At 40.2% G+C, this 19,090-nt stretch overlaps 1 protein-coding gene across 5 annotated transcripts in view; it reads right to left on the bottom strand.

Annotated features, from left to right (window-relative positions):
* nfyc (nuclear transcription factor Y, gamma) overlaps positions 1-19,090 on the bottom strand; it is a 97,977-nt gene that overhangs the window by 8,286 nt on the left and 70,601 nt on the right. For all 5 annotated transcript variants that reach the window (XM_059954277.1, XM_059954278.1, XM_059954279.1 and 2 more), the window contains exons 8-10: positions 15,907-16,059; positions 8,378-8,488; positions 5,493-5,564 (exon numbers count right to left, since the gene is read on the bottom strand). In XM_059954277.1, the coding sequence (XP_059810260.1) occupies positions 5,493-5,564; positions 8,378-8,488; positions 15,907-16,059 (336 nt within the window). The remainder of the gene's footprint in view (positions 1-5,492; positions 5,565-8,377; positions 8,489-15,906; positions 16,060-19,090) is intronic.

Below are 19,090 nucleotides of genomic sequence, written 5' to 3'. Positions count from 1 at the left end.
GTCGGTTACCTGCTTTGGGCAAATGGGCAACATCAGAAATGGTTGACACCTCATCTAGGAGGAGAACTCCAATCTCAAACATTCGCTGCCTTGTGGCCATGGTATACTCACTCATTGGGAAAGCTTCTGGAGTAACCCGAGAGGGAAAAGCCCGGAGCTGGAGACCCTAAGGCAGCCGTGCATTGAGTTCAACTCCTGCGACACTGCTGGTCTCTGGACTTCCTTTGAGTTCACCAGATGTGTGGAGAGGGGGACTTGCTCTCCATATTGTACTGCCCAGGGTTGTGTGTCCAGACAGCTAAGATGCAATATCCATAAATTGACCCTGACTGCCAGAGGCTTCTCCCACTCAGTTAGTGTGAGAACCCTGAGCAAAATCACCTGAGAATATGTAGAGAACATACATTTCTTAAAAGAGGATGGAACTAGATCATGGAAAGAATTAATGTGATGACAGACCTGTTGATGACTGTCACTAGGACACTGGAAAACAGTGAAATTTGCCACAGAACAATATGGAACCATGGGCAGGTGCCCTTTCAATCCTTGAAAACTGGGTATGTAGGGAAGAAAGGGTGGCGCATGAAAAAAAACAACAGAGGGAGGTTTCAGTGTTTGCTGGCTACTTTTAAAATGTTCATTTCATTTAAATACAGCAAAGAAAAAAATAATTTTTGGAAATTTCCAACTGTTTACTTCAAGGGGCTTGCATTGTTACACACAGTTAATAACTGGTGATTTGCTGCTAGTACTCACCCCATAGGAATGCAATTCTGTGGAGGTCAAGTTGTTTTTGTGTCAATCATTTACATCTATCACCCACCCCTGCGGAGCAGTTGCTGAATATTATCCTGAATGGCAGTTTGAAAGTTAGTGTTTCAAAACTTCACATAAACAAAGCAATTCAGGTAACTGTCATACCTACAAATTAATTCTTAATCAGGAAAAAAAACAAGGATTTGGGAGACCAGATATAATTCAAGTGCAGTGGGTAGTTCTTATGCCAGATTCAAAAGTTGAAGAATTTGACACCTATAACAATCACTTGCACAAAAACATTCTCAGTTGAAACTCTTGTGTTTCCCCTTCTGGATGATATTTTAAACCATGAAGAAATGCAGGCAAATGGGACTAGCCTGGGTGGGAATCATAATTTTCACGGGCCAGTTGGGTGGTTTAGACAGAAACAGATCTTCCAGCACTTTGGTTTCCTGATAACCAATTCACTGTATTTATCACAATTATCTGAATTGCTTTGCTTATGTGAAGATCTGTCATTACATTTTATTAATATCTCTTCTGGATAGATCATGAAACCATATATTTCACTTCTTTTATGTCTTCTACGTTTGTTTTTCATCTTGAATGTGATTCGGGAACTGTCTAGGCCTGTGGTTTGTTGTCAGAGATGGTTTGGGTGGTTCAGTGCTCTGCAGTCTCCCAGAAGATTTTGGGAGACAGAGGCAGAGTGAGAAAACCTCAGGCAGCAGGTTGTGGGACTCCACACGAACCAATGTTTGACTCCACTTCGCCGATTAAAGTTACCAGGAAGACTGAAACATTAAGACGAATGTGGAAGTTCAGAGATGGTTTGGGTGCTCCAGTTCCAGTGCTCTGCAGTCTCCCAGATGATTCTGGGAAACAGAGGTAGCTTGTGCATACCTCGTAGCAGGCAGGCTGCGGGACAGGGTGCAAGCCCATGTTAAGACTCTATTTCACTTATTAAAGCTTCCATTGTGCATCGACTAAAGCGATGAGGGAGATTGAAGGATCGAGGCAAATACAGAAGGCGAGGAGAGCCTGCTGTTGTGCCCTGAGAACGCTGCCCAGGGTTTCTGTGTTTTGGATGTGGACTTGGACCATAGAATTCTTTTTCCAGTCTATAGATTTTTTAATATACTGCGTTTTTCACCCAATCTTTCTCGTTTTATTGTGCAGGGAGAAGTGATCTGGGGGTTGATGTGCCTGCCTGTTTTTGTTAATTTTCTTGTGCAGGAGGAAGGATTTGGGGTTTGATGAGTCTGCTCAGTTTTTGCTTTTTGTTTTTTTTGCGCAGGGAGCTGGAATTTGGGGTTGATGATTCTTTTCTTTCTTGGTTTCATGGCTACCTGGAGAAGAAGGATTTCAGAGATGTATACTTCGATAATAAATGAACCGTTGAACTTTGGGATATTCCAAAGTGATGACTGGTTCCCTGTAATTCCAAGTTCTTTCTTACTGCTGACAATATCAGATCAACAGCTTGTACTTAAAACTTAAAAGTCATATAGCACGGAATGGACCCTTTGGACCAACTGGCTAAAATATCCACTTTCCCATGTTTGGCTCATATCCCTCTAGGCCTTTCCTATTCCTATCCCTATCCAAGTACTTCTTTCATCAAGTTTACAAGATGAAGCCCAGAAAAAATGGTTGGGATTTGCTCTGAAAAATGTCAGCTGTCTTGTGGAACCACAACATTTCAAAACAGTGGTTCAGCTCCAAACCACCTACAAGGGTAATTAAAAGACAAGCCCTGTTAGTAATGCCTACATCCCAAGTAGTAAATAAAAGCTGTCTTTCTTGAACAAGAAACTACTGGGTAACATTTCCATTCCAGAGACTCAATTGTCAGTTCTTGATCAGTCAACACTGAAGGATTCCTACATATCTGAGGTGTAGTCTTTTGGAGAAATTTTAAACTAAGGTCACATCTGTCCTTTCCAGGCCAATATTTTGAAGAGCTACAATTGGTGTCCTCACTAATATTTTCCGTCCCAGTAAAAACAGTAAAATATATTATCTAGTTATGGTCAGACTGCTGCTTGGGGCACTTGTCACATGTTCAAAGTAAATTATAAAGTAGATACAGTACTGTGGAAAAGTCTTAGGCACATACATATAGGTAGGGTGCACAGTACTGTAGCAATTTTATGTATTACACTGTACTGCAGCAAAAATAAAACACAAATTTCATGATGTGTGTGTGGACAGAGAGGAGAATCATAGTTGAGAAAAAGGGAAAGGAAGGGCGAAGGGAGCAGGAAGCACCAGACAGACATTCCATGATTAATAAACCAAATGCTTGGAAACAAATGACCTTTGTCTGGTGTCTCATGGCTGGGTGTGTCTGTACCTGTCTCACATCTGTCCCACCCTTACCATTCCTAACAGCCTTTGCTCTGCCAGATTTATAAATGCAGGTCTGGGCTCCATGTTGACAAATACAGTACTATGCAAAAAGTCTTCAATGCCTTAGAGAGATATATATGTATGATGGATATGTTGTATATGATGGATGCTGCTTTCCTGTGACAACATTCTGTGTAGATGTGCTCAATAGTGGGGACATCCTGATGTCCTGAAGTACATCCTGATGTACTTTTGACATCGTGATGGACTGGGCTGCATCCACTACTTTTCATAGTATTTTCCATTCAAGTGCACTGTTGTTTCCATATCAGGCTGTAATGCAACCAGTCAATACACACTCCACCACAAATCTATAGAGGTTTGTCCAAGTTTTAGAAGTCATACCGTATCTTCACCAACTCCATAGGAAATAGACACTGCCGTGCTCTCTTTATGATAGCATTTACTTGCTGGACCCAGAACATTATAACAGAAATTATAACACTGAGGAATTTAAAGTTGCTGACCCTCTCCACCTCTGATCCCCCAATGAGGACTGGCTCATGAATCTCCTGCTTCCTCCTCCTGCAGTCAATAATCAGCTCCTTGGTCTTGCTGATATTGAGTTAGAGATTGTTGTTCTGCATCATTTGGCTAGATTTTCACTCTCCCTCCTATATACTGATAACACCAACTTTGATTTGTTCAAAGGGATCCAGATTTTCCAGGTTTGAGTGAAGAGCCAATTAAGCGACATCTACTGAGGACCTGTTGTGACTGTAAACAAATTGGAGTAGCTCCAAGTCACTTGTCAGATAGGAGTTGATAAGCTTCATAATCTCTCATAGCACTTCATCACACTGGAAAATAGCAGTTGAGGTGGGTTACCACATTCTTTGGAGGCACCAGTATTACTGATGCCTCCTTGAAGCAGGTGGGTACCTCAGACTGTCAAAGTGAGAGGTTAAAGATATTGGTGAACACTCCAGCCAGTTGATCAGCACACGTCTTCAGTACTCGGCCAGGTATCCCATCTAGGCCAGATGCTTTCTGAGAGTTCACCCTCCTAAAGGATGCTTTCATGTTGGCCTCAGAGACTCAAATTTCAGGGTCATTGGGGGTTGTGGGAACTGTTGATGGTTCCTCCATGTTTTGACAGTCCAAGTGAGCATAGAAGGCATTGAGCTCATCTGGGAGTGAAGTCTTGTTGTCACCTATGTCATTTGGTTTCACTTTGAAAGAGGTAACAGCATTCAAGTCCTGCCACAGTAGTCGAGCATCTTTGAGTGATTCAAGCTTGATATGGAATTGGTACTTTACACAGAAGGTAGTTTTCCAGAGATCATACCTGGACCTCCTGTATCTTACCTGGTCACCAGACCTGAATGTCACTGCACTGCGCACGTGTGCAGAGCACATGTACATGTAGTATTAGAAATGTGACATTTCAAGTTTTACAATTCTGCTAGGTTGGTAATAAGTGGACTACAAGCACAGTGCAAGTCCTTCTTTCTCACTGACTAAGAACACATCTTGTTGACTTGGATTATGTACCCGGAAGTAGTGGAAAACAGGAAGTTTAAGAATCACACTGAATCACTGATTAAGTACCTTGTTCACTATTTGAAAGAGAAAACAAAACAGGGTCAACAAGAGAGTAATATGTTATAGTACTTCACAGGCATTATTTGTACAGCATGGGAGAAGCCCTGGGGGAAAGACATCAGGCTGTAATGGAGACCACAGAAGTAGCTTGTTTGAGTGGTTCCAAAATGCCATGAGAATCCCATCACAGTCTATTGCTCCAGTACATGACTGACTATATCCTCAGACACAAAATTAACTCAAATGAGTTCATTCACAAAATCACGACGGAGGAAAGGGCAGCAGCTCACAATTTTAATGCTGTGGGAAGGGGGATGACTGTTGTTACCATATTATAAATGGCAAATCCAGTTTTATTCCTAACACTGTAAATAGCAAGCTCATTTGTGTGTGACAATAATTCTGTACAAGTTTAATAGCTCTTATCCTGTTGCATTTCAGGCAACGATCCTCACAATTCTTACAAGGTGAGAACTTTACACATTAGGTAACAGATCAAGAGGAAAGGCATTAATTAATTGTTTTTGACCTGTAACAATCAAAATACAAACACAAAAAGCAGCCAGTCAACATTTCAGATCATCTGTGACTCTAACTTTCAAAACAGTTGTAAAACTATGAACTCTAGTACAGAAAGATCTGTGATACTTAAATTCCATCTGAAAATGTGGGACTATATGTTGCTGGATGCACCAAAACACAATGGCTGCAAGTTATGTTTCTGATACAATTCATGGAAATAAAGTTAACCCTGATCAGTAAGCATATCAGCATACCTGCCCATCAGTAAACTGGTTGTATTGTTGCTGCTGCTGCTGCTGACCCTGTTGAACCTCTGCTTGACCAACCTAAAATACAAGTGAGAACAAATTACCTAAGCAGGATACAAATAGAGAAAGCAGCAGCCAGTCAAGATTTCTGTTTACACTCTATAGTTATTCACCAGTCCTCTGGATTAAACAGCATTCTGCTGCATAGCACCAAGGTGACCCAATTCCTCACTCAACAGCGGATCATACACAAACAGGGTATCTATTTAGCTGCAATTCCCCTGTGGGGAAACACCTACTCACTACAAGGCCAGGCATTCATCTTTGTAATCACCTCAGAGCCAGGCATTTCTGTCATATCTTCAGGGAAGGAATGTGTTTTTTTCTTTCTCACCTTCAATGATGGGAAGGGAATTGGTATAAAGCACTAGTAGTTCTGTGACTAGTAAACTCAACAATTCAAAGTTCATGAACTTTGATTTTGGCCTTCATCTCAGGCCTATTAACGTGAACATTAGTTAGGAAATCATTAATTGCAGGAAATTCTCAATTGCAGCAATTAGTTTCCTGCAGGAGCTAGCAAATCAGAGAAAAACCATTTTAGTTTACAATGTTCAATGAAGCAAGCATCACCGTTTACTGGTGCATAGCAGCACAGGCAAATACAATGTAATAAAAGCACAGTAAATTTCTATCATTTACTAATTATTTTGTCTGTAATCATTTTTCCTTCCAAAATAATATTGCCAGCATTCCTTGGATTTGCAAGCTGATTTATTACCCAAAATGCCAATTGCCAAGGTTATTCTTTCTATTTAATCATTTCGACCTCAGGATTATAGACGTGGAACAAATGCACATGTTTAGTTATCTTAAGGACAATAAAAACAAAATGCTGTGAACTTTCAATAAACCAGGTAGCATTTGTAGAAGTAGTACAGTTAATGCTTCAGGTCAAGAACCACACATCAGAACTGGAAAATGAGAAAACAACCTGGCTTTTAAGTAGCAGGGAAGGTAGAGAAAGGATGATTAGAATAAAAGGCATACAACTGCTAGGGTGAAGCTTTTGTGAAATGCTATTTACAAAAAGCCTGTAAGATTATCTCCGATGTTAACTCAGTATTTCTCTCCACTAATTGTCTGATCTGCTGTTTATTTTCAGCATTCTCCCCTTGATTTTGGTTCTCTATAAGAGTTCTGATTTGCATTCACAGCTTGTACATGTCCCTCCCTTTGCTTCCTTTCTAACTGCCTCTGCATTCTATATCTATCAAACATAACTCTGTTAGCATATTTCCTTGGCAACACCAGCCTCACCCTTTCCGTGGCATTGCCTTTGTCTTATCCATATCCCCCTTCACTCTGGAACTTAATCAGATCTAAAGCACTGGGAGAGTTAGTTAGTTTCAAGAGTCTTCAACACAAAGTGTTAACCAGTTCACTTTCCAGATTTGCTGACTGACCTGCTCAAAGCATCCAACATTTGGCAATTTTATTTTAGATTTCTAGCATCTACTGTGCTGTTTATTAATAAATTTATTTATAGATACAGTATAGTATAGGTCCTTCTAGTTATACAAGCTGTGCCACCAGCAATACCTATCTAATGATGGGATAATCTATAATGACCAACTAGCCTACAAACTGGTATGTCTTTGGACTGAGCACCCAGAGGAAGCCCATGTGTTCCAATGGGGAGGACGCCAGGACTGAACTCCAAACTCAGATGCCCTTAGCTATAATAGTGTCGCACTAACCACAATGCTACGGTAGTTTACTCTACTGGATGAAGAAGAGCCAACAGTTTCTCCACTCACTTTTGACAAAATTTCATTGAAAGCAGTCAGGGGAACCTTGTCAAACATTCCTGTCTATCATCAATACGTTTGGTTTAAAGTGAAAACGAGATTTAGAACAGTTTTCCCACACAGTGATTGACATCTGGAACATGCTACCAGAGGGGACATGGTGAAGGCAACATCTAAGAAACATTGCAGCAAGCACACAGATAGCCAAGGCATTGAAGACTATCGAGTCAATGAAGACAAACAGTACTAGTATAGATAGGTACAATGATGTGCATAGAAATGGTAGGATGAAAGGGACTATTTCTGTGCTTAATGATTCTAATTACACTGAGAAAATAGTTACAAAGCTCGTGTGTCCCTATAAACCAAATGTTAAAAGCTTCATAGATATAATTAGTGTCCAATTATATTCACTCCAGAAACCATAGGTAAAATTTCACTGTTCAAGCTCCATGGTCAGTGATCATGCCTTTAACAGAACTACAAGTCATTCCCAAAGAACAAGTGAGATCTGATTTTACAAATGTCCACAAGTTGATTGTGTCCATAAATTGGAAAGTATACACTCTATCCTACAACCTATGACCATATCTCCAAAATATTGTAAGATGTGTCATCAAAAAAGAGAGAGACAAATTTTGAATTTAACAGCATCGTGGATGCTTATTTGTATGTAGGGGTGTCCACATCTTGAGGGTTCAAAACCTGGGAATGGCTTGTACAAATTTCAGAACCATAGGACAATAATCATATTAAATACTCTGGGAAAGAAGTGGTTTCCAATAATAAATACATTAGAACTAACCTGGGCCACCATTTTTCCTTTTGACAAAGTGAACACCAGAAAATATGCCAATTTTTTACATTTACTAATTGTTTCTTAATGATCAGGAACTCCGATGATGCCAACAGAAGTGTCACTGAAATCAGAAGTCTAAAGTCCAGCATTTTTTCTGCAACATTGTGGAATGGTATTGTTTGCAATCAGCTCCAATAAAGTCAATTAACAAACACATCTGGTTGCCTATAACAAAACATTCAGTCACCAAGACTAGGAGGCATTATGAACCACACGCCTACCTGCTGTGGATTGCCTGGGGTAAGAGTCTGGATCTGTCCCTGTACCACTTGAGCTCCAGATACAGGCTGAGCCAAACGAATATACTGCAGCTGCCCGGCATTCAACTGCACCTGAGGATCACAAATGGATGGAAACTCAATTCTGTTGTCAGCTTAACAGAAGATGACAAATTCAGTACCTTGCAAACTAAACACAACTAACATTTCAAAATATCTTTCTATTAAATGCAACAAATCGTAAACTGTAATTTTCTCAGAACATCCAGTTTAGAATATTCTGCTGTTACATACCAAGACCATTTTTGTATGATCTAATGAAATACTAGTCAAATATTTGTGGTAACTATTATTTCTGTCCAGAGCTTCTGAGCAATTTAGCACACACATCCCTTAAAAATCCACAATTCTCATACGTTTCATTACTAAAGGCAGCAGCGTTCCTGCAGTAACTTGAACTTCATGTAGAAGTATTTTGAGATACATGTTAGATTTCTTGTCTGAACAGAATACTTTTGCTGGGATCCTATTCCACGGGCATTGACCTCTGTGGTCCCATGCTCACATACGCAAGCTTGGGCAAAATCTACTGAACCAAGGCAAAGATCTTTTTGTCTAACTCCATATGACAGATGTGGAGACCAGTCAATATTAGGAATTGGCATTTTATTGTCACAAATACAATGAAAAGCTTGCTTTACATACTGTCCATACAGATAAAATCATGAACAATGCAATAAACAAGGTAAAACAATGCAGAACGAACTCTAACAGCATAGAGAAAGAGCAGTGTAAGGTGCAATATCATAATTAGATAGATTGTGAAGTTAAGAGTCCACTTAATGTTCCAGGGAATTATTTATACATCTATTTACAGTGCAGTAGAAGCTGTCCTTGAGCCTGTTGGCACATGCTATCCGGCTTTTCTATCTTTTGCTCCGTAAAAGAGGGGAGAGAGAGAATGCCGGGGATAGATGGGCTCTTTGATTATGCTGGCTGCTTTACTGAGGTTGCAAGAAGTGTAGACAGAGTGCACAGAGAGGTGGCTAGTTTCCATGATGTGTTCTGTGTCTACAATTGTCTGCATTTAATTTGCTGAGGTCAATTTTTGGAATCCATACCATTGATTTACAGAAAGAACAGAAGCATCTTTGCTTATAAAATGAGAATAGTAACTTTATGTACCAAGAGATCTTGTTAATTGAAAAGACAATGGATTCTGGTTAATTGGGCCATCAGTTAATCAAGGCAGCTGCTATTTGGGACATCTCTTAAAGAAAAAAAAATGCAACACTATCAGGTTCAGAGGTAGCAATCTGCACTTGGTGTGTGCTGATTTTGCTTATTTACAGTCAAAAGAACATAGCAGGGTACACTGGCTGAACACCGCTGTCACTAAATTTTAGGAACTAATACAGCATTATAGTACTATAGTAGTATTGCTAGCCTTTTTTTTTAAATATCACTTAAATTCATAATTTTTTTGTATTTTTATACTTTGTAACCATTTCCAAGAAACTTCAGCTAACTGAGGCAGCCACTGAATTGGGCCAAAATGTACTGGTCCCAATGTGCCCCAATTAGCCAGAACCACTGTGAAAAGGCACATGGTTATCTTACTTCTAATTGAAAGGGATTAGAGCACAAAATAGTTGAAAATGTGGTAGATGAAACAGGCAATTAGTAGTCTGAAATGTGTTGGTTTTCATAAGTACCTCAAATGTTTCTGTACGTGACTCACTAGAAATTAATGTTAACACACAGGCACAATAAACAATTTGGAAACAAATGGAATATTGCAGCTTACTGTGAGAGAATTTAGTACAGGTCCTATAGTCTGTACCTTAAATGCTATGCACTGGTCTATTCTCTCAGCTTTATTAGGTGCAGAAGTGGAACCCAGTGTTGCCTTCAGCTGCTGTAGCCCATCCACTTCAAGGGTCGACGCGTAGTGTGTTCAGAGATGCTCATGTTGGAGTTACTGTCACTTTCCAGTCAGCTTGAACCAGTATGGCCATTCTCCTCTGACCCCTCTCATTTACAAAGTATTTTTACCCACAGAACTGTCACTATCTTTTTTTTTTTACAAACTCAAGAGAATATTGTGCATAAAAATCCCAAGAGTCGGCAGATTGATAAATACTCAAACCACCCGATTTGGCACCAACAATCATTCCTTGGTTAAAGTCACTTCTCCTCCATTCTGATGTTTAGTCTGAACAACAAATAAACCTCTTGGGCCATTTCTGCATGCTTTTATATGTAAAGTTGCTGCCACATGATAGACAGATAAGTTGTTTTTTTTTAACATTAATGAGCATATATAAGAGGTGTACCTAATAAAGTGACCACTGAGTGTATTTTAAAGGAGTGACTATAACAAAGATTCATGGGATTGTTTGTTAGAACGAAATTTGCTCTGAGGAAAAATTAAGATTTGGTTTATACTCTGAAGCTGAAAATGAGGTGTCCTCATTGATACAAAAACCTTTTACAAGGCTTCAGTCCTGATAAAGGATTTTGAACCAAATCACTGATTGTCCATTGCCCTTCATAGATGCCACTAGCTTTGTTGGGTTCCTCCAATACTTTGTATTTTGCATTTTATATTCTCATTAAAGACATGAGTATAACAGAGAGGGTAGGAACACAAGGATAAAGGGGGGATATCTGTGCTTGGAATCCGAAGATGTGGATGAGTGACTATTGTATTTTGCCTTGGCATTCTCCATGGAGAATGTCATGGAAGTTAGTGAGAATAGTGTAGAGCACACTAATGTGCTAATGTATTTAGAAGATGGTGATGCTAGGTCTTTAAACAACAATGCAAATAGCTCCCTGTGGCTTGATTAAATATACCCTATCTTATAGAAAGAAGCAAAGGAGGAGATTGCTGAGGTCTCAATAAAGATCTTTAGGATCATCACCAGCAACAGGCAAGGTCCCCAAGGACTTTAGCCAGTGTTGTTCCTTTGTTTAACAAAGGAAGCAGGGATAATCAAGGGTATTATCAGATGGTGAGCCTTATATCAATAGTGGAGAGTATTCTTAGAAATAGGATTTACACTTGGTCTAATTTGTGCACTGTAGGTCATGTCTTACAAATTTGATTGAACTTTTTGAGGAAGTGACGAAGGTGATCAATAAGAGTAGGTGTTGCCTACATAGATTTTCGTAAGGCATTTCACAAGGTCCTTCAGGGAATGGTGATCCAGAATATTAAGTTGCATGGGACCCATAGTGTGAGGTGGTACACTTTGGAAGGACAAACTCCAAGGCAGAGCACAAAGTAAATGGCAGGATACTTGGTAGTGTGGAGGAGCAGAGGGATCTGGGGGTACATGTTCACAGATCCCTGAAAGTTGCCTCACAGGTAGATAGGGTAGTTAAGAAAGCTTATGGGGTGTTAGATTTCATAAGTCGAGGGACAGAGTTTAAGAGTTGCGATGTAATGATGCAGCTCTATAAAACTCTGGTTAGGCCACACTTGGAGTACTGTGTCCAGTTCTGGTCGCCTCAGTATAGGAAGGATGTGGAAGCATTGGAAAGGGTACAGAGGTGATTTATCAGGATGCTGCCTGGTTTAGAGAGTATGCATTATGATCAGAGATTAAGGGAGCTGGGGCTTTACTCTTTGGAGAGAAGGAGGATGAGAGGAGACATGACAGAGGTGTACAAGATATTAAGAGGAATGAATAGAGTGGATAGCCAGCACCTCTTCCCCAGGGCACCACTGCTCAGTACAAGAGGACATGGCTTTAAGGTAAGGGGAGGGAAGTTCAAGGGGGATATTAGAGGAACGTTTTCCCACTCAGAGAGTGGTTCGTGCGTGGAATGCACTGCCTGAGTCAGTGGTGGAGGCAGATACACTAGTGAAGTTTAAGAGGCTACAAGACAGGTATATGGAGGAATTTAAGGTGGGGGGGTTATTTGGGAGGCAGGGTTTGAGGGTCAGCACAACATTGTGGGCCAAAGGGCCTGTAATGTGCTGTACTATTCTATGTTCTATGAGAATTTGAATTTGAATTGGCTTCCAGCAGGCAAGGGTAGAAGGGTATTGCTCTGCCTGATGGTCCTTGGCCAACGATGTTATACTGGGACCTCTTGTTTGTAATATACACATATATTTCAGTTGGACTGTATACAGAGTGGAGGAGCTGTGGACAGAGGAAAAAGGTTGTCAAAGGATACAGGAGAATATAGAACAATTACAGATCTGGGCAGAGAAATGGCAGATAGAAAGTTAACCTGGGCAAGTGTGAGGTGTTGTACATAGGAAGTCAAATGCAAGGGAAAAGTAGTGAGACTACAGAATCCTTAACAGCATTGATATACAGGGGATTCTTGGGATGCAGGTCCATTATCTCTGAAAGTTGCAGTTGCAATTAACTTTGGTTAGGCCACACTTTATCGTGCGCAATATTGATTACCCTATTACAGGAAGAATATGGAAGCTTTGGAAAGATTGCAGAAGGGGCTTACCAGATTGCTGCCTGGATTAGAGGGTAGGAGTTATAATGAAAATTTGGATAAACTAGGGTTGCTTTCTTTCAAGTGTTAGGGGCTGAGGAGAGACCTGATAGAAGTTCATAAAATTATGAGGGGCATAGATGCTTTCCCAGGACAGATATGCCAAATATCAGATGACATACTTTTAAGGTGAAGGCGGAAAGTTTAAAGTGTGTGGCAGCTTTTTTTTAAAGAACAGGCAAGTGGTGAAAGCAGATACAATATTAGCATTTAAGAGGTATGAAAGGGTTAAAATGAGGAATATTTGATGGCTCTGGCCCCGCGCTTATTGGAGTTTAGAAGTACAAGGAGAGATCTCACTAAAGCTACTGAATATTGAATGGCCCAGGGAGTGGAGATGATGTTTGCAATAGTGAGGGAGTCTAACACCAGAGGGCACACCCTCAGCATACAAGCAACAGAGATGAGGAGTAACTTCTTTAGCCATTGGGTAATCTATCTGCTGTATTACATGCCATAGATGACTGTGGAGGCCAAGCCACTGGGCATATTTAAAGCAAAGGTTGCTAGATTCATGATTAGTCAGAGCATTAAAAGTTATAGGGAAAAGACAGGACAATGGGATTGAGAGGGCCAATAATTCATCCATGATTGAGTCGTGAAGCAGACACAATAGGCCAAATGGCATAATTCTGCTCCTATATCTTATGATGTTATAGACAGACATATGGGTGTGCAGGGAATGGGGGGGATGTTTATCTTAAAAAGACAGAAGAGATTTAGTTTAATTTCAGGCATCAGGTTCAGTGCTAACGTTGAGGATTACTGTTCTCGTGCTGTACTGTTCTGCGTTCAAATCTTTAAATTGCGGTCTAGGATTCTGGTTATCTACAGTAGTTGTCAAGTTACAGGACCAGCAGGCGATTTCCCTTTGCTGACTCGTGAACACCTCGTAACTACCTTAATCTCCCCTGTAATCACGATTCACCCATCACCCACACATTCTTCCCTCTGATTCCCCACCTTTCCCTTTAATCCATGGCTTGCTGTCCTCTCCTAGAAGAGCCTTTGCCTATTCCATCTATTACAGTCCAGATTCTCACTCCTCCCCCACCTTCCTGCATTCTCCTGCTAACCTCAATTCACATCACTCAACTTGTGCTCCCACTTCCACCCTTTTCTTCTGGACTCTGCCCATCTCCTTTCCAGTCTTGATGAAAGATCTTGGCCCAAAATGTCAACTGTTCATTTCCTTCCATAGATGCTGTCTGACCTGCCGAGTTTCTCTAGTATTTTGTGTGAGAGACTGCAGTGTATTTTGCTTTTTTGCCTCCTCTTTTGAGAGGAAATATCACACCTGAAGTTTTCAAGCTGCCGCAACTTTCATCTGGGGAACTTCAGAAACGCAGAACTCTTCACATTCTCTGCAGCCACTTCTGTTAAAATCCATGCATGCAGCCTATCAAACCAGCTTCATCAGTTTTACCTCTACTACTAACAATTGTTTTCAGTTCCTCCCTCTCTTTGCATCCAGATTTTTTCTTGTAATGGAAGACAAAATAATTGTACAAAATCTTTCTTTATTAATTCTTTAGTAATCGTTGAAGGGGTGAATTCTTAGTTTAGCTACCTTTCTTTTTGCATTCTTCCAGAAGCTTCCATACCTATTTTTATATTTCTTGGTCACATTTTTCTCCTTTGTTACTGTTTTATTTTGCCCAAGTTTTTTCACTGCCAAACCAAAACAGAATTCTCTCACTATTTCTCCAGGATCCTTTACTAGGAGATTACTAATCTGTTCTGTTTTATTAACCATAACCAGATTTTGAAATGGCGTATTCTTCAATTAGTTTCACAAAGTATTGTCCCAAGAAACTGTACCAAATACACCACGAACCAATCTTCAAAACCACACTTGAATATTTGGTTTCTCCAATCTATGGAAGGATTAAAATTATGACTATTGTGGTACCATTCTTAGAAGACCCCATTTTTTGATTTACAATCTGGGCTATCATCTTGGTTCTACAAAGTAAACCGGCTGGTTTGCTTAACCGATTCTACATCTTTACTTTTGACTCAAGATCATTTCTCACGACTGTCCTGATCCTGCCCTTTTATTAATGAGCTGTGCCAACTCCTCCTCATTCATTTTTCCAGAGTCACATTCCCTGTTCTTTCATCTCATTGATCTAATATTTTGTTCCACCTTAGTTATTAGCAGACCCTCAAAAGTCAAAAAGTTTGTGGGATCAAATTTCACTTGAGACTAGCACAAAAAAATCTATCTTGGCACCCCAGCAGCTAGGGAGTGCCACACTGGTAGACATGAGAGATTAAATTGAAATCTGGTCCTCTACTCCATGAGGATGTAAAAGGTCCCAAGAGGTTATTTCAGAAAATACCAGGGAACTATCCCTTGCATCCTCTCCAAAGCTTCTCTCAGATTATCTGCTCACTAATACACTGCTATTAGAGAAAGTCTGCATTTCACAAATCGACCACATTGCAACAGCTCTTTAAAAAGTATTTAGCACTGTAAACACTACATCAATGATATTTCTACTTTGAAATATGTAGTTCTTCATTTTTGGATTGTAATATCATCTTTTATATATTCTTGCTTTACTATCATCTTTTATATATTCTTGCTTTACTTCCATCTTTTATACATTCCCAAAAATATTTATTTACAGGGAAATTCAATGTTAAAAACCTCAGAATGGTTTTAAAAAAAGTCTATACACTTATGTCTGCATGTGCACATCTACTATGCATGCATGTTCAGGAGTGGACACATGTAAAGAGAAAGCACAAAAATAAATTGCTCTATGTTCCATCTTCTCCAATAACATGGGAAGTAACTTAAAAGCAGTTTCAGGTTGTGCCCACTTTGGTATTTCATCAATCCACGGCACCAAGTAACATCTTACCTACCTTCATCCACACATACAAGCCAACTGCAAATCATCTTGCCAGTTGTTGACATTTGGGGAAAGCAACTGTTCCAAGAATCACTTTATTTTATTGCTTTACCGGTGGTTCCAGAAAACTGTGCTTACCGGTATCTGTTGGATCTCTCCAGTGTTGGTGATGATCTGCTGCATCACCTGCATGGTTTGCCCAGAGTTGCTCTGAGCCTGCTGCGTCTGGTTTTGTGCCGGCACAAGCTGCACCTGTTGTCCATCTCCAACCTGCATCGTCACCGGGGCACTCTGTAACAGGGCAGAAAGTTACTTACATTGTACGTGGTTTTGAAAAGAAGGTTTAAGCAGGTAGTTTTAAATAACACAATTGATTCTGCAGATACTGGAAATCCAGAGCAACAGATACAAAATACTCGAGGAACTCAGCAGGTCAGGTAGCATCTAAAGAGAGGAATAAACAATGGGCCAAAACTCTTAAAGGATATTTCAATTTCTTCACCAATTAAAAAGACAGACAACATCTATTTGCTCAAAGATTCTATAGGTGTGCATTTGCTGCTAATGACATGGAATCACCTTCAAGTATGGTCCAGACATTGCTACAGCGAACCTCCATCCCAGACATCACAGGCATCACGAACAACTCCAGCTCGGTATCTACAGTGGTTCAGTTCTTGGAAATTGAAGGCAGAAAACCGTAGACCTAAGCCCCACTACAAAGGACTTTACACAAAAATCAAGGTTGATATTCCAGTGTCATCCCCAACAGAGTATGATGCTTTTGGAAATGCTGTTTTTTGGATAAGATATCAAATCAGGGATCAAGCTGGTTACAGGGGAATGCTAAAGCAGCAAATAGCCCATGCTATAATGATTAATAGTTAATCGCCTAATAAAAATCAAAAATAGATTGTGGTTACTGTTACATCACAGTTTGAGGGAAGTTAAGTAGCTATATACCTACAGGTGATAGAATCATGTGAAGGAATGATGTCAAAGAGCCAATGGAACAGGAGACAAATGGCCAACTCTTAGGTGACCTATTCTTAAAGATTAAATATTAACTTTATCAAAATATCAAAAGATACAGTGAAATATGTTGTTGTGATATGCTGGGGCAGCTTGCAGCTTGATGCCATGCTTCTGGCATCAACAGAACATGCCACAACTTACTAATCCTAACCCATACTTCAGTGCAAGGTGGGAGGAAACTGGAGCACCTGGAAGAAACTTACTTGCTCACAGAGAGAACATACTAATTCCTTACAGAATGCCAGGAATTGTACCTTGATCTTACAGCTGGCACCATAAAGCATTACGCATTACACTAACTGCTATGCTACAATGCCGCGCTTGGTCTTAACATAGGAAGTGCAGGAAATACTTAGATCAACCAGCATTGTTTGAGAGAGATTCTCATCAAAAAGTTAACTCCACTTCCCCTTCCTGTGGGTGCTACCTGACCTGCTGAGTATTTCCAGCATATTTTGTTTTAAATACAATTAGAAGCTTAGGAAGTTCTGTTGCAGTTGTATCAAAATTTGGTGAGGCCTAATCAGGATCAGATTTATTATCACTGGCATGTGTTGTGAAATTTGTTAACTTAGCAGCAGCAATTCAATCAATACATAATCTAGAAAAGAAAAAATATAATAAGTAAATCAATTCCAGTATATTTATATTGAATAGATTTTTAAAAATCATGCAAAAACAGAAATAACATATTAAAAAAAGTGAGGTAGTGTTCACAGGTTCAATGTCCATTTAGGAATCGGATGGCAGAGGGGAAGAAGCTGTTCCTGAATCACTGAGTGTGTGACTTCAAGCTTCTGCACCTCCTACCTGATGGTAACAGTGAGAAAAGGGCATGCCCTGGAGGCTGGGGGTTCTTAATAAAGGACACTGCCTTTCTGAGACACCACTCCTTGAAGATGTCCTGGGGACTTTGTAGGCTACTACCCAAGATGGAGCCGACTAAACTTATAATCCTCTGCACCTTACTTCGGTCCTGTTCAGTAGCCACACATCCCCAACCCCCGTCATACCAGACAGTGATGCAGCCTGTCAGAATGCTCTCCACAGTACATCTATAGAAGTTTTTGTTGACATACCAAATCTCTTCAAAATCCTAATAAAGTTGTCTTGCCTTCTTTATAGCTGCATCATAGTTTTTGACACCCAGGAACTTGAAACTGCTCACTCTCTCCACTTCTGATCCTTCTGTGAGGATTGGTATTTGTTCCTTTGTCTTACCCTTCCTGAAGTCCACGATCAGTTCTTTTGTCTTACTGATGCTGAGTGCAAGGTTGTTGCTGTGACACCACTCCACTAGTTGGTACATCTCACTCCTGTACAACCTCTTGTCTCTATTTGAGATTCTACCAAGAATGGCTGTATCATCAGCAAATTTATAGATGATACTTGAGCTGTGTCTAGCCACACAGTCATAGGTATATAGAGTGTAGAGCAGTGCACTAAGAAGGGTCTCGGCCCAAAACGTTGGCTACTCTTTTCTCACGGATGCTGCCTGGCCTGCTGAGTTCTTCCAGCGTTGTGTACGTATTCTTTGATCCACAGCATGTACAGTTGAATTTTTGTGTATCCTGACATGTGACTGTATTGTCGAGGTGGTCTAAAGCCATATGAAGAGCCATTGCGTCTGCCATTGACCTATTGTGGCAATAGGCAAATTGCAGTGGGTTTAGGTCCTTGCTGAGGCAGGAGTTCAGTCTAGACATGACCAACCACTAACTTAAGAGTTGTGTATAATTCTGGTCATTTATCTACAGAAAAGATATTAGTAAGATTGAAAGAGTACAGAGAAAATTTACGGGTATGTTGCAGAAGCTTGAGGACCTGAGTTATAGACAAAAATTGAATTGGATATGACTTCATGCCCTGGAGTGTAGAAGAATGAGGGGAGATTTGATAGAAGTATACAAATTTATGAAGCATATACATAGGGTAAATGCAAGCAGGCTTTTTCCACTGAGGTTCAGTGAGAGTGGAACTAGGCCATTGGTTAAGGGTGAAAGGTGAAATATTTAAGGGGAACATGAGGGAGAACTTCTTATGAAGGTGATGAGAGTGTAGTATGCGCTGCCAGCTAAAGCAGTGGGTGCCATTCAATGTCAACATTTAAGAGAAGTTTGGATAAGAACATGAATGGAAGAGGTAAAGAGGGCTATAGTACAGGTGCGGGTTGACGGACTAGCCGAAGTACTATTCTGCCATGAGCTAGATGGAACAAAGGGCCTGATTCTCTGCTGTAGTGAAACATAGAAAACCTACAGCACAACACAGGCCCTTTGGCCCACAA

This window comes from Hypanus sabinus, chromosome 30 (genome assembly GCF_030144855.1).
Source record: "Hypanus sabinus isolate sHypSab1 chromosome 30, sHypSab1.hap1, whole genome shotgun sequence".
Classification (NCBI taxonomy): Eukaryota; Metazoa; Chordata; class Chondrichthyes; order Myliobatiformes; family Dasyatidae; genus Hypanus; species Hypanus sabinus.
Note: the sequence above shows the minus strand (reverse complement) of the source record. Positions and strands in the feature narration are given on the sequence as shown.